Source organism: Phalacrocorax aristotelis, chromosome 31, assembly GCF_949628215.1.
Source record: "Phalacrocorax aristotelis chromosome 31, bGulAri2.1, whole genome shotgun sequence".
Lineage (NCBI taxonomy): Eukaryota > Metazoa > Chordata > Aves > Suliformes > Phalacrocoracidae > Phalacrocorax > Phalacrocorax aristotelis.
The window spans coordinates 511,462-536,250 of NC_134306.1; the positions used below are offsets into that span (position 1 = coordinate 511,462).

Consider the following 24,789-nt stretch of genomic DNA (forward strand, 5'->3'; position numbering starts at 1 on the left):
ACATCTGGGCTCTGCACGCATTCTCTGGGGACCATGTAACTAGGCAGAATCTTCGGAGGAGGTTAATTGCGTATTTATTTACAGAGTAACTCCAATCCAAGTAACGGTAAAGGAAATTGCGGCACATCGAGGAATTCATGCGTTAATTTAGTATTCCCAACTGTGAGCAGTAAAAACGGCCTCCAAGTTCTTTTCCCTGTAGCTCCAACAACGCTTACCTTAGTCTTGCTTAAAGGCCCCTTACAACTAGTTATCATCCCATATATTTCTGATTGCGGGACACCGGCTTGGACAAGATCATTCCGCATTTGACTCCTCGTGCTGTAACTCCTTTTGGTTTTGCCGGCTTTCCTTTATTCACCACCCGAAGAGGTGGTCCCAGAATTGCAGCCCCAGTTTCCCTCAAGGTATTTGCTAGGGAGCCTGCATTACCCGTCGTCTCTGGTGAAGCCGAGGGTTGTAGTGGGGCATGCTCGCCTCTCAGAAACTCCATTTTGAGACTTTTGGTACTGCTGCCCTGTCCAGGTTGGATCCCGTACCCACCCACGAGCCATTGCTGCTACCAGTGTTGCCCAGCAGCGCAGAGTCGATGATCGGCAGTAGGGCAGCGGGGCCTTACCCACAGCCACAGTCCCTTCCAAAGTAAACCTGCTCCAACATGGCCTTGCCCATGGCTGCAGTCCCTTCTGGTGCGTACCTGCTCTGCCGAGGGCTAACCCATGGCCACGGGCTTTGAGGTGCTCCAGCATGACCTCATGCACAGCCACTGACGACTGTAACGCAGGATGCAGAGAAGGCGGAGTTACTGAATGCCTTCTTTGCCTCGGTCTTTACTGCTCAGGCTGGCCCTCAGGTGTCTCAGCACCCACAGAAGAGTGGAGAAATCGGACAAAGGAAGACTTATCATTGGCTGGGAAAGACTGGGTCAGAGATCACCTGGGCAAACTGGATCCTCGCAAATCCATGGGCCCCGATGGGGTGGACCCGCGAGTGCTGAGGGAGCTGGCGGATGTTCTTGCTGAGCCACTCGCCATCATCTCTGAAAGGTTGTGGGGGACAGGAGAGGTGCCCGAGGGCTGGAGGACAGCAAATGTCACTCCAGTCTTCAAAAAGGGCAAGAAGGAGGAGCTGGGGAACTCTAGGCCAGGCAGCCTCACCTCCGTCCCTGGAGAGGGGATGGAACAGTTCGTCCTGGAGGTCATCTCCAGGCATGTAGGGGACAAGAACATTATCAGAAGTAGTCAGCATGGATTCAGCAAGGGAAGATCATGCTTCACCAACCTGACAGCTTTCTACGATGGCGTGACTGGCTGGGTCGACGAAGGCAGAGCAGTGGGTGTTGTCTGTCTCGACTTCCGTAAGGCATTCGACACTGTCTCCCACAGCATCCTCACGGGCAAGCTAAGGCAGTGGGGGTTGGAGGAGTGGACAGTGAGGCGGACAGAGAACTGGCTCAACAACAGAGCTCAGAGGGTTGTGATCAACGGAGCAGAGTCTGGCTGGAGGCCTGTCACTAGTGGTGTTCCCCAGGGGGCTGTGCTGGGTCCAGTCCTGGTCAACATATTCATCAATGACCTGGATGATGGGATTGAGCGTAACCTCAGCAAGTTGGCTGGTGATACCAAGCTGGGAGGAGCGGCTGATGCACCACAGGGCTGTGCTGTCACCCAGCGAGAGCTGGACAGGCTGGAGAGCTGGGCCCAGGGGAACTGATGAAATTCAACAAGAGCAAGTGCAAGGTCCTGCCCCTGGGGAGGAACAACCCCAGGCACCAGTACAGGCTGGGGGCTGAACTACTGGAAAGTGGCTCTGTTGAGAAGACCCTGGGAGTGCTGGAGGACAGCAAGCTGACCCTGAGCCAGCAATGTGCCCTTGGGGCCAAGAAGGCCAGTGGTATCCTGGGCTGCATTAAAAGGAGTGTGGCCAGCAGATCGAGAGAGGTTATCCTCCCCCTCTACTCTGCCCTGGTGAGACCCCATTTGGAGTCCTGTGTCCAGTTTTGGGCCCCCCTACTTTAAGAAGGATGTGGAACTCCTCGAGCAAGTCCAGTGGAGAGATACCAAGACGATAAAGGGACTGGAGCATCTCCCTTGTGAGGAAAGGCTGAGAGACTTGGGTTTGTTCAGCCTGGAGAAGACTGAGGGGGGATCTCATCAATACCTATAAATATCTGAAGGGTGGGTGTCAGGATGATGGGACTAGGCTCTTTTCAAGAGTGCCCAACGACAGGCCAAGGGGCAACGGGCACAAGCTGGAACACGGGAAGATCCACGTCAATATGAGAAAAAACTTCTTCCCTGTGCAGGTGCCAGAGCAGTGGAACAGGCTGCCCAGAGAGGTTGTGGAGTCTCCTTCCCTGGAGACATTCAAAAACCCCACCTGGATGCGTTCTTGTGTCCCCAGCTCTAGGAGTGCCTGCTCAAGTAGGGGGGTTGGACAAGATGATCTTCAGAGGTCCCTTCCAACCCCTACGATTCTGTGATTTGGTGATTCTGTGAGTCGACCTCTGCTTCCACTGTGACTCCTTGACTACAAGAGCAACCATTTCAGTTCAGAGTCAAGTCCCTGGTTTAGTTGCAGTGACCGTTTGCCTGACCTCGAACCAGAAAACGTTCCTCTCAGAGCCTGTTTGTGCGGCCTCAGAGCAGACCTTCTTCTCAGCACCTGTCTGCTTGGCCTCAGAGCTCACCTCCTCCACCACAGGACACCGTGTCGTGGTTTAGCTCAAGTGGGCAATGAAGCCCCACCCAGCCGCTCGCTCATTCCCACCCACTGGTATGGCGGAGGGAATCAGAATAAAAGTGGGGAAACTCATGGGTTGAAATAAAAGAAGTTTAATACGTAAAGCAAAAGCTGTGCACACGACCAAAACAAAACAAGGAATTCATTCACTGCTTCCCATGAGCAGGCAGGTGATCAGCCACCTCCAGGAAAGCAGGGCTCCATCACGCGTAACGGTTATTGGGGGGACAACCGCCATGGCTCCTTACGTTGCCCCCCTTCCTCCTCCTTGCCGCAGCTTTATATACTGACCACGATGTCACGTGGTATGGAATATCCCTTGGGGCAGTTGGGGTCAGCTGTCCCAGCCGTGTCCCCTCCCTGCTTCTCGTGCACCGGGCAGAGCACGGGGAGCTGAAAAAATCCTTCACTAGTGTAAGCACTACTTACCAACAACTAAAACATCTCCACATTATCAACACTTGCTTTAGCACAAATCCAAAACGTAGCCCCATACTAGGTACAACAAAGAACGTGAACTCAATCCCGGCTGAAACCAAGACCACCGATACCCATCTAGCTCCTGAGAAAAGCTGGCCAGTCCCCCTCAACCCTCTCTCTTCCATTTGTATCCTCAAGTACAACATGACACGACCTGGAATCTCTCGCATTAGTTTGGGTCATCTGCCTGATGGTGTCCACTCTCAACCCCTTGCTCAACCCCCATCTGTTCACCAGGGAGACAGAGTGGAAACAGAGGCGGCCTTGACGCTGTGCCGACGCTGTTCAGCTCCATGGCTGCGTTACCAATGCTGTTCGGTCACAGACCCTACGCACCGCACCGTGCTGGGCTGCTATGGAGAAAACCGACCATACCCCAGCCAAAACCAGCGCAGCCCTCGACCCGAGGCTGCGAGAACAGACCTGCCACTGGGAGAGGAGAAACAGCTTGCCAGAGAATAGAGAACAGCCAAAAATAAAGAGAAAATCTGGAAGTTCAACCAGCCAGAAGAGCCACCACTGTACTAGGGGTGGGCAGGAGCAACACAACAAGGTCTCTGCAGGCATCTCCCGGCCTCTTCCAGCAGCCCTCTGCGCCCAGCCCGGGAGCGGGCAGGGGGCCGCATCCAGCCATGTGCCAGCCCCTCGTCAAGCGGTCAGATGGGCATCCCTGCAGGGACGGGAGGAAGAGACAGTGTCACCCAGGGACACCTCCCTCTCCCCAGCTCTCTGCTCTGGGGTCCTGCTGACCCCCTCCTGCAGACTGCTCTTGCTCCGGCTGCGGGTCCCACAGGGGAGCAGGGAGAGCTGGGGTCACCCCGTCCATCCCCCCTGGTCCCACACCGCACCTCTGGCCGTGCTGCCAGATCCCCCCGTCCGTGCCTGCAAGAGAGAAAAGGCCGTCAGGCGCCAGCCCCGGGCTCGCCACGGGCACGGTGCACGTGCCAGGAGCAGCCCGGCAGCCATGGCCGCGCTGCAGCCACTGGGAGAGGAGGATGGTGCCGCGAGCACCGGAGGGGAGACACAACCTCTTCCCTACATCCCCACCACGGGGCTTTAGAGAGGGGCAGCACAGGGAGGGTGGGGGATGGGGAAATGCCGGCAGCGGCCAGAAACCAGAGCCACGAGACCGCCCCGGCGCTGGGCAGCGGCTGGAGCTGGACCCGACCCCGGTACTCACTTGACGCCTTGTCGTAGCCCTTCTTATTCTTCTCTGCAGAGAGAAAGAACTGTCAGCACCCACCGCGCTTTGCCACCAAGCTCAGGGGTTCCCCAGAGCACTGCGGCTTGTGCCCGTAGGGCCTCCCAGCCCCCGAGGCCCTGCCTTCCTCCCACACCCCCTGCCTCACCGGCCCCCGTGCTGTACCTGATTTCCACTTCCAGAAGGTGAATCCAGCGATGATGGCGGCGACAGCCCCGATGGCAAGAGCCACCGCCAGCACGATGGTGAGCAGGTTGGACTCCGGCTCTGGGGGAGAGGAGGGTCGTGAGGAGGGGAAGGGGAACCACCCCAGCCCACCGCTCCACGTGCCCAAGGCCACCGGGCTCACCCCACGCAAAGAGGCCGGGCTCCAGCAGGCTGTTGTGTTCCACGCGGCACCGGTACTTGTCCTTGTCCTCCGGGCGGGCCTCAATAGAGGCCCAGGTGTAGTAGGTGCCGTCGCTGTTGGGCGCGACGCTGCCCCACTCGGTCTCCGCGTCCCTGACCTCGCCGTCCTTCAGCCAGCTGACGGTGATGGGCCGCGGGTAGAAGCCGTAAGCGCGGCAGTGCAGGGTCAGGATCCCCTGGGCCTCCTTCCCCGACACTCGGACCGTGGGGGGCTCTGGGGAGGGGGTGGCAGTGAGGGTCAGCACACGCACCTGCAGCACCCAGTCCCAGGGTCCCCGTCTCGCCCTCACCTTTCCTCTCCAGCACGGCCCGTCCGTAGCTCACGTACTTCCTCAGCGCCTTGATGCAGTCGTTCTCCAGGTAGTGCTTGTGCTCTTCAGCGAAAGTCCCGTCCTCCTCCCACCTCCTCTTGGTGATTTGTGCCACGACATCAGCCGCAGTGAACGTCATCGTGTTCATGTCGAAGGCAATGAAGTCCCTCCCGTCGTACGCCATCTGATAAAACCCCCTGGTGCTACCATCCTCCAGGAGGTCACAGCCGGCCATGCGCTGCAACGTGTGAGTCCCTGAAACACAACCAGGGGATGGGACTGAGGGCCTGCTGCAGTGCCCTCGTCCTTATGTGGGGAACGGACACCCCTGGCAATGCCCCCACTCCAGCCCTGTATGTGGCCTGCGGAGGCTGGGTACTGGCACCAGAGCTGCCCCCCGTCCAGCACTCGGGGTGTCACCTAAAGCCGTGATGCAGACCCCCTGCACCCAGGGCACACCTGGGCTGGCACCCGGCCCCACGGCAGCCTGTGACAGCGAGGGGCTGGGATGGGTCCCCAATGCTGGGGGTGGGACAAGGAGACGGGATGGGGTGGGGGAAGCTGCTCTGGCTCTGCCTTGGGGGCCTGAGCACCATGGGGAGGGGGACAAGGGGCTGGGAGACCCTCTGCTTCTGGGCATCTCAACTGCCATCAGGATGGCAAAAGACAGGCACGGAGCGTCCAGGAGGCTCCCAGCTGGAGCATGGGATCCTGGGTTGCTGTGGTGCTGGGGATGCGCTGGGCTGGGTTGGCCAGAAGCCCCCGGCTCTCTCAGAGGGGACCCCAAGCACTGTGGACCCCCTCACACTGGGGGACAGGGTGGCTGGGAGCCCTCTGACAACGACACCGGGCAGGGAAGGGCCGGCACAAGCTGGGACAGTAGCATGGGGGAGGGCAGGGCCTTGGGGGTGGGTTGGGAACTCTCCCATCCCACCGGGTCCTGCCCCAGCCCAGCCCGCGCTCACCCCCGCTCTGGTTGTAGCGGCGCAGCATTCTGCCCAGGTTCATGTAGTCCATCTGCTCATAGCGCTGGGCGGTCTTGGTCCGACTCTCCCAGAACTGCTCATCCATGTTGGCCGCCATCCAGTGTGCCTTGGGCTCCACGTGCCCCATCTCGCTGTCGTAGTGTGCAAAGGGGTTCTGGTCCATGTATTCCACGATCGTGAACTGGGGTACCCCCGGGCTGGGCTCCGACACCGCAAGAAAGAAGTAGCGCAGGGAATGGAGCCCTGTGGGGACACAGTGGGGGTGGTGAGGTGTGGGGGGGGGGGAAGCGGGGCTTGTGGGGGGACAGGGTTGAGGGGGTGAGGGTGTCCATGTGCAGGGATGGAGAGTGAGGCTGGGTGAGGGGCCCAGGGGAACAGATCGGGGGGAGCGGGGGAAAGCTCGAGGGGAATGGGACAGTTGGGGAGTGTTGGGGAACAAGGTGTGGATGGGTGAGGGGTCCTGGGTGCCGGAAAGGGAAGCCCAGGTGCTTCCGGATGTGGGAGGGAGGGGGGTTGGCCGGGAAGGTGGTCCAGGGGGGTCCGTGTGCCCGGGAGAGGTTCCCTATGCCCAGGCAAGGGAGTTCGGTGGGGGCGGAGGAATGGAGGGGGGACCAGCGGGGGGGTCCCGGTGCCCGGAAAAGGGGGTACAGGGGGGTCCCGGTGCCCGGGGGCGCTCCCGGGTCCCCGCCCGCGCTCACCGCTCGCCGCCCCAACGAGGACCCCCAGCAGCAGCCCCAGGCCCAGCGCCCGGACCCGCTCCATCGCGCCGCGCCGCTCCGCACTGCTTCGGGACACGCACGGCCCCGCCAAGGAACCCCCGCCGCAAGCCCCGCCCCTCCCCGCGATTGGCGCCTCCGCCGCCCGCCCGCCAATGGCAGCCCGAGGCGCGTCGGACGTCACCGGTCGCCGGGCTGATCCCGGCTCGGCAGGTTGGGAGAAGCGAAAGCGAAAGCGAAAGGCGGAGGCAGCCCGGGCGGGGGGGGTTTATTGCGGGGACAGTGGACTTCCCCTCCCCCGCCACCCCGCATCTCCCGGGACCCTGGACCCCTTCCCCCGTGTCATCCCAGCCCTCAGCCCCCCGCACCCCTCCTCAGGCTCAAAGACCCCCCTGCACCACTCCAGACCGGGTTCACCCCGGGACTCCCCAAACCACAGCTACCCGCCCCCCCCCGGTGTTGTCCCCTTCCCCCGGGGCATGCCGGGACACAGCCACTGATGATATAACGTGTACCTGCTGCACCATGGCTTTATCTACAGCCACAGATGCTGTCAGGTGTAGCTTCTCCAGCATGGAGTTACCCCTGGGCCACAACCCCTTCAGGGGTATTCCTGCTGCAGCACAGACATAACCACAGCCGCAGGCACTTTGAGATACACCACTCTGGCGTGGGCTTATCCAGAGCCAGAGACGCTTCAGGGTGTGCTGCTACCACAGGGGCTCATGCCCAGGTCGCAGTCCCTTCGACCCGAGTTCATAGTGGCGTTCCAGCCTGCCCAGTACAGCAGCACAGAAACAGCAGCCACGCGCTGGCCACCTGCCAGCCTGGACACGGCTGGTATCAGAATGATCCCAGGTGCAGCAGGGTGAGGTGATAAGCAACACAGCAGGCAGCCAACGCAAAAAGCAGCCACTGACGAGCACGGGGCTCTAATACACAGTGAGGCAAGCAAGCCCCATGGCAAGCCCAGGTGCCAGCCGATTAATAACCAAAGAGCAATACAGCTATAAATTCTGTCTAGCGCATTCCAGTCAAATCTGTCATTATGTCAAACCCTCTGAGCCTCACGTTGGGCACCAAAAAGGACTGTTGTGGTTTAGCCCCAGCCGGCAACTAAGCACCACGCAGCCGCTCGCTCACTGCCCCTGGTGGGATGGGGGAGAGAATCAGAGGGGTACAAGTGGGGAAACTCGTGGGTTGAGATACAGTTTAACAGGTGAAGCAAAACACTAATAGTAATAATAATAACAATAATTAGATAATGAAAAGGAAAAGCAAAAGGTGAGCGCGCAAGCAAAGCAAAACAAGGAATTCCTTCGCTCCTTCCCATGGGCAGGCAGGTGCTCGGCCGTCTCCAGGAAAGCAGGGCTCCATCACGCGTAACGGTTACTTGGGAAGACAAACACCACGGCTCTGCACGTCCTCACGCCTTTCTTGTTCCCACAGCTGTAAGTGCTGAGCATGACATCATATGGTATGGAGTATCCCTTTGGTCAGTTGGATCAGCTGCCTTGGCTGTGCTGATCCCGGCTTCTTGTGCCCCTGGCAGAGCCTGGGAAGCTGGAAAAGTCCTGGACTAGTACAAGCACTACTTAGCGACACTTAGCACCTACTTAAGAACAACTATAACATCAGTGTGCCATCAGCACTATTCTCATACCAAATCCACACACGCTATACCAGCTACGGCGAAGCAAATTAACTCTGTCCTAGCCAAAACCAGGACAGGCTCCAGCTCCTCCTGTTTATTGCCCCTGCTGCGTCCATTGGCGCAGATACACTTGAGCCGGCCTATCAATTTCACCCCCAGCACTGGCACGCCGCCCCTAGGATCCTCTCTGGTGGGCCTGTCTACATCCCCCTCCTCATTCGAACCTAGTTTAAAGCCTTCTCGATGAGCCCCGCCAACTCAAGTGCAAGAATCCTTTTCCCCCTTTGAGAGAGTTGAACGCCACCTGGTGCCAGCAGGCCCGGTGCCATGTAAACCTCCCCATGATCAAAACAACCAAAATTGCACCCGTGGCACCAGCCTCTGAGCCACGTGTTTATCAGGTGAGTTTTCCTGTTCCTTTCAATATTCTTGCGCCACATGGGTCGTGCGCACTGGGCTTCATCTGGATCTTGGGGTGACTGTTGTTTCCCAGCTCACCATCAATCACCTCAAGCACGGCTAATTCCTTCAGGTACTGGATACCTTCCTCCACGGTGCTCCATTTTCCTGGCGATATATAACACCTTCCATGAAGGGACACTTCCTCTCACTCCAAACAGGAGTCGTCTCCAGAGGCTGAGGGCTTGTGTCCCTTTTCCAATCGCTTTGTCAATGCCCCCTTCCCCAGAAAGGGACCCCAGTTGCTTGGCTTCCTTCCCCTCTAATTCCAGGCTCCTGGCCCCGTTATCCCAGCATCGGAGCAGCCAGGTGACAATGTGCTCGCCTGAACGACGGCCAAAATCTTTTTGCATCTCTCGTGGCTCACTCGAGGACAGGGATCGGGTGGTTTCTGTGCTGTTTATGAGTTCTTCCTCTTCCTCCTCCTCTCCTCGTGATGGCCCTGCTCTTCCATCATGTCTTGCTAAACGAGTCGACTTTCACTTCCAAGACTTCTTCTTTGTAGAGGGGCGACTGATACTGGCACGGGTTGATTCTCTGATTCGGCTCCAGCGCCGGTTGTGGGGGTTTGAGTGGTCACAGTGTTTGTCGCTTTCCTATTCTTTGTCCTTTTAGATCCAGAGGCCGTCTCTTCCCCTTGGGGGCACCGAGCAGTGTTAAACAGGGCTCGGTAGGCCTGGGCCGGGCCCCAGCACATTGCAGTGGTTTGTATCTCTCTGGGATTGCCAGGGTGGCAACATGCTTCCTCCAACTGTTCTGCTAATCTTTCAGGATTCTGCACGTGTTCAGGGGTGAATTTCCAAAGCAGTGGAGGTGCCCGCCATCCCAGGCATTTCCCCATGCTATCCCACATGCCCTGCCTCCCATAGCTATCCAGCCCCGGGGCAGATCGCTGGATGATCTTCTTAAGTTGTTTATTCACCTTAGAACCGAAACCGCCTGCCAAAGCAATACCACGAGATGTATCTGAACTACCCAAGGCTGTTCAAGATACTGAAAAGTTGTTGTAATGAAGGAGGAGGCCTTACAGAAGACGGTAGCTGAGGTGCCATTCTGTATCTCCTGCATCAAAAACCTCTCAGAGGAGGAGGTATAATTGCCGATTGTCTCCATGAGGTGGCAGCCTGGCTTCCATGCAAGACCCAAGTAACCGCTAACGCTCAAGGCCAGTGTTTTAATAACAGCTCTCCCAGGCAAAACATCTCTAATCACTGCAGAGCACAGCAGACTACAAAACCCAACCCCAATCTTTAACATGTACAGCAAAAACAAGGATCTGGTGCAGATCGGATAAAGTAATAGTGAGAAGAGATGAATCAATGCTGGGACCAGCACCTGTTATTATCTGAAACCCTACGTGCCCCACGTTGGGGGCCAAAAAGGACTGCTGTGGTTCAGCCCCAGTCAGCAACTAAACACCACGCAGCCGCTCGCCCACTCACTTTACCCACCCGTTTGATGGGGGAGAGAATCGGAAGAGCAAAAGCAAGAAACCTTGTGGCTTGAGATAAGACCAACTTGATGATTAAAATGAAATAGTAATAGTACCAATGGTAATGATAATAATAATTATGATAACAGTAATAATAATAAAAATAATGGTAATATAATGAAAAGGAAAATATCAAGAGAGAGAAATGAAACCCAGAGCGGAAAAAAACCCCAAGTGATGCAACTGCTCACCACCCACTGGCCGATGCCACCAGTCCCCGAGCTGTGATCACCCCCAGCCAGTCCCCCCCAGTTAACATACTAGGCGTGATGTCATACGATATGGAATATCCCTTTGCCAGTTTGGATCAGCTGTCTTGGCTGTGCCCCCTCCCCTCCTGGTTTCTCGTGCAACCGGCAGAGCATGAGAGGCTGGAAAAGCCCTGGACTAGTGTAACCACTACCTATCAACAACTAAAACACCCCTACATTGTGTCTCTCCACCAGCAACCCATGGGCTCACCGAGCTGTGAACAGCTCATGAGGACATTCCCAGTCCAGGCCTACCTGAACCACTCCAACTTTTGCCGCCTGGTCTGCTTGCTCCTTGCACTGATGTTCTCCAGGAGCATGGCTCACGGCTCATGGATGTGATGGACCTTTACACCCAGGGGCTCTACCCAGGCAGCAAGGTCCAGCTGCCAAAATGCAGCGTCACCCAGGGCTTTACCTCTATGACCATCGCTGTAGCCACCCCACAGAGCAGTGGCCACCCTCAATGGGTCAGTACGGAGAAGAGTCCAGGCCACGTTTCTCAGGCAGCAACCTCTAGGGCCAGCTGGGTGGCTTTGACTTCTGCAGCTTGCCTCGAAGGAAGGAAGCTGGAGAGAGACTTTTTACCAAGGCCTCTAGTGACAGGACAAGGGCCGTGGTTTGATACTGAAAGAGGGGAGATCAAGACTGGCCATAAGGAATGTTTTAGGGTGAGGGTGGTGAGGGGCTGCAACAAGTTGCCCAGAGAAGTTGTGGATGCTCCATCATTGGAAGTGTTCAAGGTGAGGTAGGATGAGAGGAAATGGCCTCAAGTTGTGCTGCAGAGGGTTGGATTGGCTGTTACAATCATAGGATGGTTTAGGTTGGAAGGGATCTTCAGAGGTCATCTAGTGCAACCCCCCCCTGCAGTGAGCAGGGACATCTTCAGCTAGATCAGGTTGCTCAGAGCCCCATCCATCCTGTCCTTGAATGTTTCTAGGGATGGGGCATCTACCACGTCTCCAGGCACCCTGTGCCAGTGTTTTACCACCCTCATAGTAAAAAACTTTGTACCTACCTTCTGACTAAATCTACCCTCCTTCAGTTTAAAACCATCACCCCTTGTCTGTCACAACAGGCCTTGCTAAAGAGATTGTCCCCATCTTTCTTATAGTCCCCCTTTACATACTGGAAGGCCACAATTAGGCCTCCCCACAGCCTTCTCTCTCCAGGAGGAACAACCCCAACTCTCTCAGCTGGGCCTCGTAGGGGAGCGGCTCCAGCCCTTGGATCATTTTTGCGGCCCCCTCTGGACCCGCTTCAACAGGTCCATGTCCTTCCTGTGGTGAGGGCTCCAGAGCTGGACACAGTACTCCAGGTGAGGTCTCACCAGAGCGGAGTAGAGGGGCTGAATGCCCTCCCTCGACCTGCTTCTTCCCAAGCAGCCCAAGATACAGTTGGCCTTCTGGGCTGCAAGCAGACGTTGTCGGCTCATGTCCAGCTTTTCGTTCACTGGTACCCCCAGGTCCTTCCCCGCAGGGCTGCCCTCAATCCCTTCATCCCCCAGCCGGTATTGAGACCGGGGGTTGTCCTGACCCAGGTGCAGGACCTTGCACTTGGCCTTGTTGAACCTCATGAGTGAGGTTCTCACAGGCTCACCTCTCCAGCTTGTCTAGGACTTTCTGGATGACATCCCATCCTTCTGGCGAGTCAGCTGCACCGCTCAGCTCGGTGTCATATAGGAAAAATTTCTGCACTGAAAGGGTTGTCAAGCACTGGAACAGGCTGCCCAGGGAAGCCATCCAGCACCTCAGTGTCTTTCTTGTAGTGAGGGGCCCAAAACTGAACACAGGATTCATGGTGCAGCCTCACCAGTGCCCAGTACAGGGGGAGGGTCTCTACCCTGCTCCTGCTGGCCACACTATTGCTGATACAAACCAGGATGCTTTTGGCCTTCTGGGCCACTTGGGAACATTCCTGTGTGATACACCTCCAGCTACAGCAACCCACCGCTGTCCCACTTGATCCCTGCAGTGTCTTACTTCCATGTCAATGCCAAGGATACACGGAGCCTCACACCGGCCGCTTCTCCCACCCGTTTCCCGCTGGGCTCCCCTCGGCTCCCACCTCAGCAACTGGGGGATCCCATGTCACGCTGCAAATCCAGATGTGTGTCCTCTCCCCTGGTACCCCAATGCCATTAGGGGTCACTGTACACTGGTGTCCACCACAGCCTTATACTTCCATGGGTCTCATGTGCCAGGCCATGAAATCCGCTTGTCCCTTTTCCCTGGCCGGCGGGGGCAGGGCCCCTCGTCCTGACCAGAGCATTCCTTACCCGACTCCTCTAACTGCAAACCAGAAGCCTTTTCACCCTCAGAGGAGCCCGTGTCTCTCTTGCCCAGACTATGTTGCAAGGACTAGTCACCGTTACGGTCCTGCTGTGGTCGGGCACAGTCTTGCCATGGTGCTGGGCGTGAGGTTCGACCCCACGTGGACATACATCCACTGGATCAGGATCAGAAGGAGCAGATGTATCCTCAGCCCATCTACTGCGCCTGGGGAATTGCTCGAAGAAAACCGCAGCAGCCGTCTTCCTGGATGGTCCCTTTCCAGCCACTCTTCTCTCTGCAATTCTGGGGCTTCCAGTACCGAGGTAGGTGCACCGTCCCAGATCCTCGTGTCCTCCTCACGGTCACACAGAGAGAATCATGGAGGTTCTCCTTGAAATGCTGGCATTGGCAGACCAGTCAAAGGACACTCGGTGCCTCAACGTCTGCCCAATCTGCCACCACCGGACTGCTGGCGCTCATCGGTGTGCTCCGTACAAACATCCGCCATACCGACCATGGGCGCTGGGTGCCAGCCCCATCTTTGCAGGCCCATTATTGCCCAGGTCACTGTAGACCACCGACACCACCACCAATGCCCTCAGGTACTGGACACATTCCTCTCTGGCCGATCACTTACCTCGCTCGGTTACAAGATCTTCCTTGACAGGATACTTTGCCTTCACGCTCAAGAAGAGCCACGTCCAGAGGCGGCTGGTGGCTGTCCCTCTTCCGATCCGTCAATCCCACAGTCCCTAGCAATGGATCCCAGCTGCTGGCCTGCCCTGCCTCCTAGTTCCAGCCTGGCAGCCCCACTATCCTGGCATCGGGGCAACCACGGAGCAAACGTCTTCGCCTGGCTGATGGACAAAACCATTCCCTCTATCACAGCCAGGTCAGGGATAGGGACTGGGTCGTTCCTGCCTCTGCCCCCTCTCAGGAGGAGCTGCTGCTTCTTTTATTGGCCAAGACAGCCTCCACTTCCACTGTGACTCCTTCACTACAAGAGCAACCACTTTAGTTGAGACTTAAGTGCCTCATTTAGTCGCAGTGACTGTTTGCCTGACCTCAAACCAGAAGACGTTCATCTCCGCGCCCGTCTGCGTGGCCTCAGAGCTCACCACCTCCACCACAGGGACATCAACACCCAGAGAGGTCCTGAGGAAGTTGACCAGACCATCCTCAATCCCCTCTTCTCCATTTTTATCCTCAAGTACAACATGAAACGGCCTGGAATCTCTCTTCTTAGTCTGAATCATCTGGTCTCATTGTGTCCACTCTCAACCTTCTGATCAACCCCCATCTGTAGACTGGTGGGGGTGAGTGAGAAACAGAAAAGGCCTTGCTGCTGTGCCAACGGTGTTCAGATCTACTGCTGTCTTATCAATTCTTCTTTGGTCCAAAATCCTACACAGCACACCATGCTAGATGGAGAAAATCACATCTACCCCAGCAAAATCCAGCACATCCCTTGATCCGAGGTTGTGAGAACAACCCAGGCACCTGGAGAGGAGGCACAGCTCACGGAATGGTGGGGACCAGAATTTATTGTGCGCGGCAGGAAATGTCCACATGAAGGAGAAATCAATTACAACCCTGAAATTAAAAACCCATGGTAGTAATTGATAATACAAAATATTATATAATAATAAATCTATGCAATTATTACACATATAATAAATATCATATATAATTATTGTATAATAATTATTAAATAGATATAAAATACAAATATTTCTATAATTATAGGAACATTATACATGAAGAATAACCATCGTCTTGTCCAGAGATGGGCAGGTGCAACACAACAAGATCTCTGCAGGCAGCTCCCAGCTTCCTCCAGCACCTCTCTGCACCCATCCCGGGAGCGGGCAGGGGGCCGCATCCAGCCATGTGCCAGCCCCTCATCCAGCAGTTAGACTGTGATCACTGCAGGGATGGGAGGAAGAGACAGTGTCACCCAGGCACACCTCCCTCTCCCCAGCTCTCTGCTCTGGGGTCCTGCTGACCCCCTCCTGCAGACTGCTCTTGCTCCGGCTGCGGGTCCCACAGGGGAGCAGGGAGAGCTGGGGTCACCCCGTCCATCCCCCCTGGTCCCACACCGCACCTGAGGCCGCGCTGCCGGAGCCCCCGTCCGTGCCTGCAAGAGAGAAAAGGCCGTCAGGCGCCAGCCCCGGGCTCGCCACGGGCACGGTGCACATGCCAGGAGCAGCCCGGCAGCCATGGCCGCGCTGCAGCCACTGGGAGAGGAGGATGGTGCCGCGAGCACCGGAGGGGAGACACAACCTCTTCCCTACATCCCCACCACGGGGCTTTAGAGAGGGGCAGCACAGGGAGGGTGGGGGATGGGGAAATGCCGGCAGCGGCCAGAAACCAGAGCCACGAGACCGCCCCGGCGCTGGGCAGCGGCTGGAGCTGGACCCGACCCCGGTACTCACTTGACGCCTTGTCGTAGCCCTTCTTATTCTTCTCTGCAGAGAGAAAGAACTGTCAGCACCCACCGTGTTTCACAGCCAGGATCAGGGGTTCCCCAGAGCACTGTGGCTCGTGACGTCAGGCTCAGCCTTATTCCCACATCCCTGTGCCTCACTGGCTCCGGTGCTGTACCTGATTTCCACTTCCAGAAGGTGAAACAGGCAATGTCGGTGACAAACAGGATGGCAAGAGCCACCGCCAGCACGATGGTGAGCAGGTTGGACTCCGGCTCTGGGGGAGAGGAGGGTCGTGAGGAGGGGAAGGGGAACCACCCCAGCCCACCGCTCCACGTGCCCAAGGCCACCGGGCTCACCCCACGCAAAGAGGCCGGGCTCCAGCAGGCTGGCGTGTTCCACGCGGCACCGGTACTTGTCCTTGTCCTCCGGGCGGGCCTCAATAGAGGCCCAGGTGTAGTAGGTGCCGTCGCTGTTGGGCGCGACGCTGCCCCTCTCGGTCTCCGCGTCCCTGACCTCGCCGTCCTTCAGCCAGCTGACGGTGATGGGCCGCGGGTAGAAGCCGTAAGCGCGGCAGTGCAGGGTCAGGATCCCCTGGGCCTCCTTCCCCGACACTCGGACCGTGGGGGGCTCTGGGGAGGGGGTGGCAGTGAGGGTCAGCACACGCACCCGCAGCACCCAGTCCCAGGGTCCCCGTCTCGCCCTCACCTTTCCTCTCCAGCACGGCCCGTCCGTAGCTCACGTACTTCCTCAGCGCCTCGATGCACTCATTCTCCAGGTAGTGCTTCAACCGCACAGCAACAGTCCCGTCCTCCTCCCACCTCCTCTTGGTGACTTGTGCCGCCACGTCTACCGCAGTGAACGTCATCGTGTTCATGTTGAAGGCAATGAAGTCCCTCCCGTCGTAGGCCCACTGACTAAACCCCCTGGTGCTACCGTCCTCCAGGAGGTCACAGCCGGCCATGCGCTGCAACGTGTGAGTCCCTGAAACACAACCAGGGGACAGGGCTGAGGGGCTGCTGCAGCCGTGGGCCTTCAGCGGGGAACAGACCCCCGGCAGCACCCCCACTCCAGCCCTGAGCAAGCTCTGGGGGGGATTGGTCACGGCACCAGAGCTGCCCCCCGTCCAGCACTCGGGGTGTCACCTAAAGCCGTGATGCAGACCCCCTGCACCCAGGGCACACCTGGGCTGGCACCCGGCCCCACGGCAGCCTGTGACAGCGAGGGGCTGGGATGGGTCCCCAATGCTGGGGGTGGGACAAGGAGACGGGATGGGGTGGGGGAAGCTGCTCTGGCTCTGCCTTGGGGGCCTGAGCACCATGGGGAGGGGCAAGGGGCTGGGAGACCCTCTGCTTCTGGGGGTCTCAACTGCATGGTGATGGCATGTGGCTGGCATGGGGCGGCCAGGAGCCTCCCTGTCTGGGGATGGGGTCTTGCCTGCTGTGGTGGTGGAGATGCGCTGGGCTGGGTTGGCCAGAGGCCCCCTGGCTCTCTCAGAGGGGACGCCAAGCACTGTGGAGCTGGGACAGGGCAGGCGGGACCCCCTCACACTGGGGGACAGGGTGGCTGGGAGCCCTCTGACAACGACACCAGGCAGGGAAGGGCCGGCACAAGCTGGCACAGTAGCGTGGGGGAGGGCAGGGCCTTGAGGGGTGGGTTGGGAAGTCTCCCATTCCACCGGGTCCTGCCCCAGCCCCATGGAGCCCCAGCCCAGCCGGCACTCACCCCCGCTCTGGTTGTAGTGGTGCTGCAGTGTGTTGAAGTCCACTTGGTACACCTCCTGATTGTTCTTTGCCATCTGGGTATGGCTGTCCCAGAACTGCTGATCCATGTTGGCCACCATCCAGCGTGCCCGGGGCTCTGTCTTCCTCCTCTCGCTGTCGTAGCTCACAAAGGGGTTCTTGTCCACATACCCCATGGACGTGAACCGGGGTATCCCCGGGCTGGGCTCTGATACGCAAACATCGAAGTAGTGCAGGGAATGGAGCCCTGTGGGGACACGGTGGGGGTGGTGAGGTGTGGGGGGGAAGCGGGGCTTGGGCGTGAGGGTGCCCGGGTGCAGGGATGGAGAGCTGTGGCAGCTTCTGGGGGATGGGACTGGTTGGGGGTGTTGGGGATCAAGGTGTGTCCGGGAGAGGGGTCCAGGGGGTGGGAAGGGAAGCCCAGGTGCTCCCGAGTGTGGGGAAGGGAGAACAGGTGTTACTTGGGAAGGGGAGTCCAGGGGGGTCCGTGTGTCCGGAGGGGTACCCTGTGCCCAGGGAAGGGAGGCCCAGGGGGAGCTCAGGTGCGCTGGAATTGATGGGCAGCTGGGGGTGTGTGTCCCAGTGCCCGGGGATGGGGCACCGGTGCTCAGAAAAGGGGGTACAGGGGTGTCCCGGTGCCCGGGGGCGCTCCCGGGTCCCCACCCACGCTCACCGCTCGCCGCCCCAACGAGGACCCCCAGCAGCAGCCCCAGGCCCAGCGCCTGGACCGGCTCCATCGCGTTGCTCCGCTCCGCTCCGCTCTGCTCCGCACAGCAACAGCACCTGCACATGCACCTGCACCTTCACCTGCACCTTCACCTTCACCTTCACCTTCACCTTCTCCTGCACCTGCACATGCACCTGCACATGCACCTGCACGGCTCTGCCGAACCAAGCCGCGCCCTTCTCCGGGACTACTTTTCCCCTCTCCCCGCCCGCCAATGGCGGCCCGAGCCTCGTCGGACGTCACCGGGGTCGGGCAGATCCCGGCTCCGCAGGTTGGGAAAAGAGAAAGCGAAAATGAAAGCAAAAGTGAAAGCGACGGAGGCAGAGCGGGGGGGGTGTGTGTGGGACGCGTGGCGGGGACAGGGCACCCCCCGAAACGCCCCGCAACCCGCGGTACCCCCGGCCCGAGACCACACCCCGGGACAGCCAAGTCCTCAGCACCCCCGCACCCCTCCTCAGGGTCCAAGATTCCCTCCGCACCCCCTGAGCCAGGGGTCACCCCGGGACCCCCCAAGTCGCAGACTCCCCCACTCCGGCCCCTGTGTTGTCCCCTTCCCCAGTGGCACCCCGGGACCCCGGCATCCTGCCCACTCCAGTGGGGGACCTGGGTGTCCGGTGCCCCATGGCTTTCCCCACCCCGGCTCTGCCACCCTTGGGTTTTATGGGTAAGAAAGCTGGGAATACGTTAAACGGACCCACCTGGACACGGTCCTGTGCCCCCCTGCTCTAGGTGTGCCTGCTCAAGCAGGGGTTTTGGACAAGATGGTCTCCAGAATTCCCTTCCAACCCCCACTATTCTGTGATTCTGTGAACTAATCTCCGGGAGTGTGGGCACTCCCGGGACTTTGTGGGAGGTGTCCCTCGTGTCCAGTCGTGCCTGTGCCTGGTGTTCATGCTGCTTGGTGCCCCTCGTGCCTGGCACCCCTTGTGCCCACTGTCCCTCACGCCCGGCATCGCTCCTGACCGGCATCTCCCATGCCTGATGCCCGTTGTCACTCGTGCCCCATGGTCAAAGTCCCTCAGACCTGGCAGTGCTTGCACCCAACACTGCCTGCACCCTCTCTCCAGAGCTCTCTGTAAGGCCTCTCCCTCCCCTTCCTTCTCTCCATGTCCCTGTGTCCTCCCTGCCATCTCCCCACACTGGTCCCACTATGTCCCTGTGCCCTCCCATTTCCCCCCCTATGTCTGTCTGTCCTCTGTGTCCCTGTGCCCTCCCATGTCCCCACAACCTGTTGGCAATGTGCCCTCTGGGTCCCCAGGTCACAGAATCCCAGAGTCATGGAGTGGTGAGGGTTGGCAGGAACCTCTGGAGACCATCCCATCCCACCCCCTGCTTGAGCAGGCGCCCCCAGAGCAGGGGGCACAGGACCGCGTCCAGGCGGGGTCTGAATGTCTCCAGGGAAGGGACCCCCCAGCCTCTCTGGGCAGCCTGTGCCCCTGCTCTGGCACCCGCGCAGGGAAGGGGTTTGTCCTCATGTTTAGCTGGATCTTCCTTCTTGTGTTCCAACTTGTGCCCGTTGCCCCTTGGCTTGTTGGGCACCGCTGAAAAGATTCCAGCCCCATTCTCTTGACACTCACCCTTTAGATATTTATAAGCATTGATGAGACCCCCCTCAGGCTTCTCTTCTCCAGGCTGAACAAGCCCAGGTCTCTCAGCCTTTCCTCACACGGGAGACGCTCCAGTCCCGATTATCTTGGTGGCTCTCCTCCGGACTAGCTCAAGAAGTAAGTCCTGGTAGGCCCCAGTAGACCTCCAGGAGACACCGATAGACCCCAGAGAGCCCCAGTAGATCCCAGTAGGCCCCAGTACACCCCAGGAGAACCCAATGGGGCCCAAAGAGCTCCACTAGGCCTCAGCAGAACCCAAGATGTCCCAGTAGGCCCAGTGGAGCCCATTAGGCCCCCATAGAGTCCAGCAGATCCAAGTAGGCCCCGGTTGACCACAGGAGATCCCAATGGGCCCCAGAGAGCCCCAGTAGGCCCCAGCAGAGACCAACAGCTCTACATAGGTCCCAGCAGAGCCCAGCAGATCCCAATAGGCCCCAGCAGAGACTGTTAGTCCCCACAAGAGCCCAGGAAATCCCAGTACGCTCCAGTAGACCCCCAGTAGACCCCAGTGGACCCAAGAGAGCCCCAGTAGGACTCACCAGCTCCCAGAAGAACCCAGCAGGTGGCAGTAGGGCCCAGAAGACCCTAGGAGATCCCAGTGGGCCCCAGGGAGCCCCAGTAGGACCCAGCAGGTCCCAGTAGACCCCAGTAGGGCCCACAAGAGCCCAGCAAATCCTAGTATGCCACAGTGGAACCCCAGGAGACCCCAGCAGACCCCAAAGAGCCCCAATAGGCCCCAGAAGAGCCCACCAAATCCCCGTAGATCCCAGTAGGACCCAGCAGGTCCCAGTAGGCCCAAGGAGAATCCAGTACATCCAAGCACATCCCACTACCCCTCTGTCTCCTCCCAGTGTCAGGGACGTCCCAGTGCTGGCCAGCTCCATCCTCGTACCCAACCTCCTGGCTGCCCACCACGACCCCGAAACCTGGCACCTCCCTGAGGCCTTCCTGCCAGGTACGCCCCGATGCTTGGGACCCTCCTGGACACTGGGGTTCCCCTGGATGCCTGGGTCCCCTCTCCAGACACCTGGGTGCCCTGACCCCCTTGGGCCGGGTACCCTGACCTCCTTCATCCCTTCCCAGAGCAGTATCAGCTGCTAGGCCTGATCCTGCCTGGGGGAAATGCTGCCACGAGTTAAGCTCTTCGTCTTCCTGGGCCAGATCCTGCAGGAATTCTGCCCAGAAGCCCCTGCCCCGGGGGTCCTGCCCTGCCTGGGGGTGTCAGCAGGCACTGTCCTGCTCTGCCCACCCTTCCATGTCTGCATGGTGCCCTGCCAGCCCTCTGCCTAACCCTGCACGGCTGCTGGGACTGGCCTGGAATTCCGAGAGCCACCTGTGGCCTTCATCCCTGGGTGCCTGGTGCCACCCACGTGCCTGGGTCCCCCTCTTTCCCTCCCCTGCTGCCACCATCCACGCAGAATCACAGACTGGTGGGCATCTATCACAGGATAGAGACCGAGTTGTTTCTGCCTCTGCCCTCTCAGGAGGAGCTGCTGCTTCTTTTATTGGCCAAGACAACCTCCACTTCCACTGTGACTCCTTCACTACAAGAGCAAGCATTATAGTTCAGAGTAAAGTCCCTGGTTTAGTCGCAGTGAGCATTTGCCTGACCTCAAACCAGAAGATGCTCATCTCGGCGCCTGTCTGCGTGGCCTCAAGCAGGAGACCTTCTTCTCAGTCCCATTTATGTGGCCTTGTATCAGGAGACCTTCTTCTCAGCCCTGTCTGCATGGCCTCAGAGCTCACCTCCTCTACCACAGGGACACTGATAACGGGCTAGTTCCTGAGAAAAGCTGGCCAGTCCCCCTCAATCTCCTCTTCTCCATTTTTATCCTCAAGTACAACATGAAATGGCCTGGAATCTCTCGCATTAGTTTGTGTCATCTGCCTTGTTGCGTCCACTCTCAGCCTCTTGCTCAACCCCCATCTGTTCACTGGTGGGGGCTTGTGAGAAACAGAGAAGGTCTTGGCACTGTGCTAACGCTCTTCAGATCCATTGCTGTCTTATCAATGCTGTTTTGGTGACAAATCCTACAGAGGGGCAGCACCCAGCTTTGTGGGAGACAGGACCCAGTGGAGGGGGATGGTCTGAACTGGAGCGGAGTGGGCAGTGCAACAAGATCTCTCTGCAGGCAGATACCAGCCGGCCTCTCGTCAAGCAGTTAGATGGGCATCGCTGCAGGGATGGGAGGAAGAGACAGTGTCACCCAGGGACACCTCCCTCTCCCCAGCTCTCTGCTCTGGGGTCCTGCTGACCCCCTCCTGCAGACTGCTCTTGCTCCGGCTGCGGGTCCCACAGGGGAGCAGGCAGAGCTGGGGTCACCCCGTCCATCCCCCCTGGTCCCACACCGCACCTGAGGCCACGCTGCCAGATCCCCCCGTCCGTGCCTGCAAGAGAGAAAAGGCCGTCAGGCGCCAGCCCCGGGCTCGCCACGGGCACGGTGCACGTGCCAGGAGCAGCCCGGCAGCCATGGCCGCGCTGCAGCCACTGGGAGAGGAGGATGGTGCCGCGAGCACCGGAGGGGAGACACAACCTCTTCCCTACATCCCCACCACGGGGCTTTAGAGAGGGGCAGCACAGGGAGGGTGGGGGATGGGGAAATGCCGGCAGCGGCCAGAAACCAGAGCCACGAGACCGCCCCGGCGCTGGGCAGCGGCTGGAGCTGGACCCGACCCCGGTACTCACTTGACGCCTTGTCGTAGTCCTTCTTATTCTTCTCTGCAGAGAGAAAGAACTGTCAGCACCCACCGCGCTTTGCCAACAAGCTCAGGGGTTCCCCAGAGCACTGCGCCTTGTGCCCGTAGGGCCTCCCAGCCCCCGAGGCCCTGCCTTCCTCCCACACCCCCTGCCTCACCGGCCCCGATGCTGTACCTGATTTCCACTTCCAGAAGGTGAATCCAGTGATGATGGCGGCGACAGCCCCGATGGCAAGAGCCACCACCAGCACGATGGTGAGCAGGTTGGACTCCGGCTCTGGGGGAGAGGAGGGTCGTGAGGAGGGGAAGGGGAACCACCCCAGCCCACCGCTCCACGTGCCCAAGGCCACCGGGCTCACCCTACGCAAAGAGGCCGGGCTCCAGCAGGCAGGCGTGTTCCACGCGGCACCGGTACTTGTCCTTGTCCTCCGGGCGGGCCTCAATAGAGGCCCAGGTGTAGTAGGTGCCGTCGCTGTTGGGCGCGACGCTGCCCCACTCGGTCTCCGCGTCCCTGACCTCGCCGTCCTTCAGCCAGCTGACGGTGATGGGCCGCGGGTAGAAGCCGTAAGCGCGGCAGTGCAGGGTCAGGATCCCCTGGGCCTCCTTCCCCGACACTCGGACCGTGGGGGGCTCTGGGGAGGGGGTGGCAGTGAGGGTCAGCACACGCACCCGCAGCACCCAGTCCCAGGGTCCCCGTCTCGCCCTCACCTTTCCTCTCCAGCACGGCCCGTCCGTAGCTCACGTACTTCCTCAGCGCCTTGATGCAGTCGTTCTCCAGGTAGTGCTTGTGCCGCTCAGCAACAGTCCCGTCCTCCTCCCACTTTCTCTTGATAATCTGCGCCCCCACGTCCGCTGCAGTGAATGTCATCGTGTTCATGTCGAAGGCAATGAAGTCCCTCCCGTCGTAGGCTTCCTGATAAAACCCCCTGGTGCTACCATCCTCCAGGAGGTCACAGCCGGCCATGCGCTGCCACGTGTGAGTCCCTGAAACACAACCAAAGGATGGGGCTGAGGGGCTGCTGCAGCCCTGGGCCTTCAGTGGGGAACAGACCCCCGGCAGCACCCCCACTCCAGCCCTGTATGTGGCCTGGGGAGACTGGGTACTGGCACCAGAGCTGCCCCCCGTCCAGCACTCGGGGTGTCACCTAAAGCCGTGATGCAGACCCCCTGCACCCAGGGCACACCTGGGCTGGCACCCGGCCCCACGGCAGCCTGTGACAGCGAGGGGCTGGGATGGGTCCCCAATGCTGGGGGTGGGACAAGGAGACGGGATGGGGTGGGGGAAGCTGCTCTGGCTCTGCCTTGGGGGCCTGAGCACCATGGGGAGGGGCAAGGGGCTGGGAGACCCTCTGCTTCTGGGGGTCTCAACTGCATGGTGATGGCATGTGGCTGGCATGGGGCGGCCAGGAGCCTCCCTGTCTGGGGATGGGGTCTTGCCTGCTGTGGTGGTGGAGATGCGCTGGGCTGGGTTGGCCAGAGGCCCCCTGGCTCTCTCAGAGGGGACGCCAAGCACTGTGGAGCTGGGACAGGGCAGGCGGGACCCCCTCACACTGGGGGACAGGGTGGCTGGGAGCCCTCTGACAACGACACCAGGCAGGGAAGGGCCAGCACAAGCTGGGACAACAGCGTGGGGGAGGGCAGGGCCTTGAGGGGTGGGTTGGGAACTCTCCCATCCCACCGGGTCCTGCCCCAGCCCAGCCCGCGCTCACCCCCGCTCTGGTTGTAGCGGCGCTGCAGGGTGTCGAAGTCCATGCGGTAGAACCGTTGCCAGTAGTGTGACTTCCGGGTCTCTGAGTCCCAGAACTGCTGATCCATGTTGGCCACCATCCACTGCGCCCGAGGCTCGTCCTTCCCTATGTCACTGTCATAGTGCATAAAGCGGTTCTGGTCCACGTACCCCACGATCGTGAACTGGGGTACCCCCGGGCTGGGCTCTGACACCCAAACATCGAAGTAGCGCAGGGAATGGAGCCCTGTGGGGACACGGTGGGGGCGGTGAGAGGTTGGGGGGCAACGGGGCTTGGGGGACAGGGGTGAGGGTGCCCGGGTCCAGGGATGGAGAGCGCGGCTGGGTGAGGGGCCAGCGGAGCAGATCGGGGGGGGATGGGGACAGCTTCAGGGGGATAGGAATGGTGGGAGGGTGTTGGGGAGCAAGGTGTGTCCGGGAGCGGGGTCCTGGGTGCCGGGAAGGGAAGCCCAGGTGCTCCCGGGTCTTGGAGGGGCCGGGGGTTGCTCGGGAGGGGTGTCCAGGGGGATCTGTGTGCCCGGGGGTGTCCCTGTGCTCAGGCAAGGGAGTCCAGGGGGGCCCAGGTGCGCAGGGTTGGAGGGGGGCGCAGCGTGGTGGTCCCGGTGCCTGGGTAATGGGGCGCCGGTGCCCGGAATAGGACGTGCAGGGAGGTGCCGGTGCCCGGGGGCGCTCCCGGGTCCCCGCCCGCGCTCACCGCTCGCCGCCCCAACGAGGACCCCCAGCAGCAGCCCCAGGCCCAGCGCCCGGACCCGCTCCATCGCGCCGCGGCGCGCCGGCCCCGCCGCAAGCCCCGCCCCTCCCCGCGATTGGCGTCTCCGCCGCCCGCCCGCCAATGGCGACCCGAGGCGCGTCGGACGTCACCGGTCGCCG

At 59.8% G+C, this 24,789-nt stretch overlaps 3 protein-coding genes across 6 annotated transcripts; all 3 read right to left on the reverse strand.

The window, feature by feature from the left end:
• Positions 1–2,818: 2,818 nt before the first annotated feature.
• On the reverse strand, positions 2,819–6,974 carry LOC142049055 (class I histocompatibility antigen, F10 alpha chain-like). Of its 2 annotated transcripts, XM_075076438.1 has the most exons (8): positions 6,827–6,973; positions 6,108–6,371; positions 5,122–5,397; positions 4,773–5,045; positions 4,589–4,690; positions 4,403–4,435; positions 4,071–4,104; positions 2,819–3,892 (listed from the first exon to the last, which is right to left on the reverse strand). In XM_075076438.1, exons 1-8 carry the CDS (start codon positions 6,888–6,890, stop codon positions 3,871–3,873), a joined length of 1,068 nt encoding a protein of 355 aa, XP_074932539.1. In that variant the 5' UTR covers positions 6,891–6,973; the 3' UTR covers positions 2,819–3,870. The 2 variants fall into 2 exon arrangements, with proteins under 2 accessions (XP_074932539.1, XP_074932538.1); XM_075076437.1 differs by lacking the exons at positions 2,819–3,892; positions 4,071–4,104 and having other exon boundaries at positions 4,111–4,435; positions 6,827–6,974.
• LOC142049056 (class I histocompatibility antigen, F10 alpha chain-like) lies at positions 2,819–17,970 on the reverse strand. The gene is made up of 8 exons (XM_075076439.1): positions 17,815–17,970; positions 17,125–17,388; positions 16,108–16,383; positions 15,759–16,031; positions 15,578–15,676; positions 15,409–15,441; positions 15,078–15,110; positions 2,819–3,892 (listed from the first exon to the last, which is right to left on the reverse strand). Exons 1-8 carry the CDS (start codon positions 17,930–17,932, stop codon positions 3,879–3,881), a joined length of 1,110 nt encoding a protein of 369 aa, XP_074932540.1. The 5' UTR covers positions 17,933–17,970; the 3' UTR covers positions 2,819–3,878.
• Positions 2,819–24,709, reverse strand: LOC142049058 (class I histocompatibility antigen, F10 alpha chain-like). Of its 3 annotated transcripts, none has more exons than XM_075076441.1 (8): positions 24,614–24,709; positions 23,882–24,145; positions 22,881–23,156; positions 22,532–22,804; positions 22,348–22,449; positions 15,409–15,441; positions 15,078–15,110; positions 2,819–3,892 (listed from the first exon to the last, which is right to left on the reverse strand). In XM_075076441.1, exons 1-4 carry the CDS (start codon positions 24,675–24,677, stop codon positions 22,533–22,535), a joined length of 876 nt encoding a protein of 291 aa, XP_074932542.1. In that variant the 5' UTR covers positions 24,678–24,709; the 3' UTR covers positions 2,819–3,892; positions 15,078–15,110; positions 15,409–15,441; positions 22,348–22,449; position 22,532. The 3 variants fall into 3 exon arrangements, with proteins under 3 accessions (XP_074932542.1, XP_074932544.1, XP_074932543.1); XM_075076442.1 differs by lacking the exons at positions 2,819–3,892; positions 15,078–15,110; positions 15,409–15,441 and adding exons at positions 20,944–21,651; positions 21,830–21,863; positions 22,162–22,194; XM_075076443.1 differs by lacking the exons at positions 2,819–3,892; positions 15,078–15,110; positions 15,409–15,441 and adding exons at positions 20,941–21,651; positions 21,830–22,194.
• Positions 24,710–24,789: the final 80 nt, after the last annotated feature.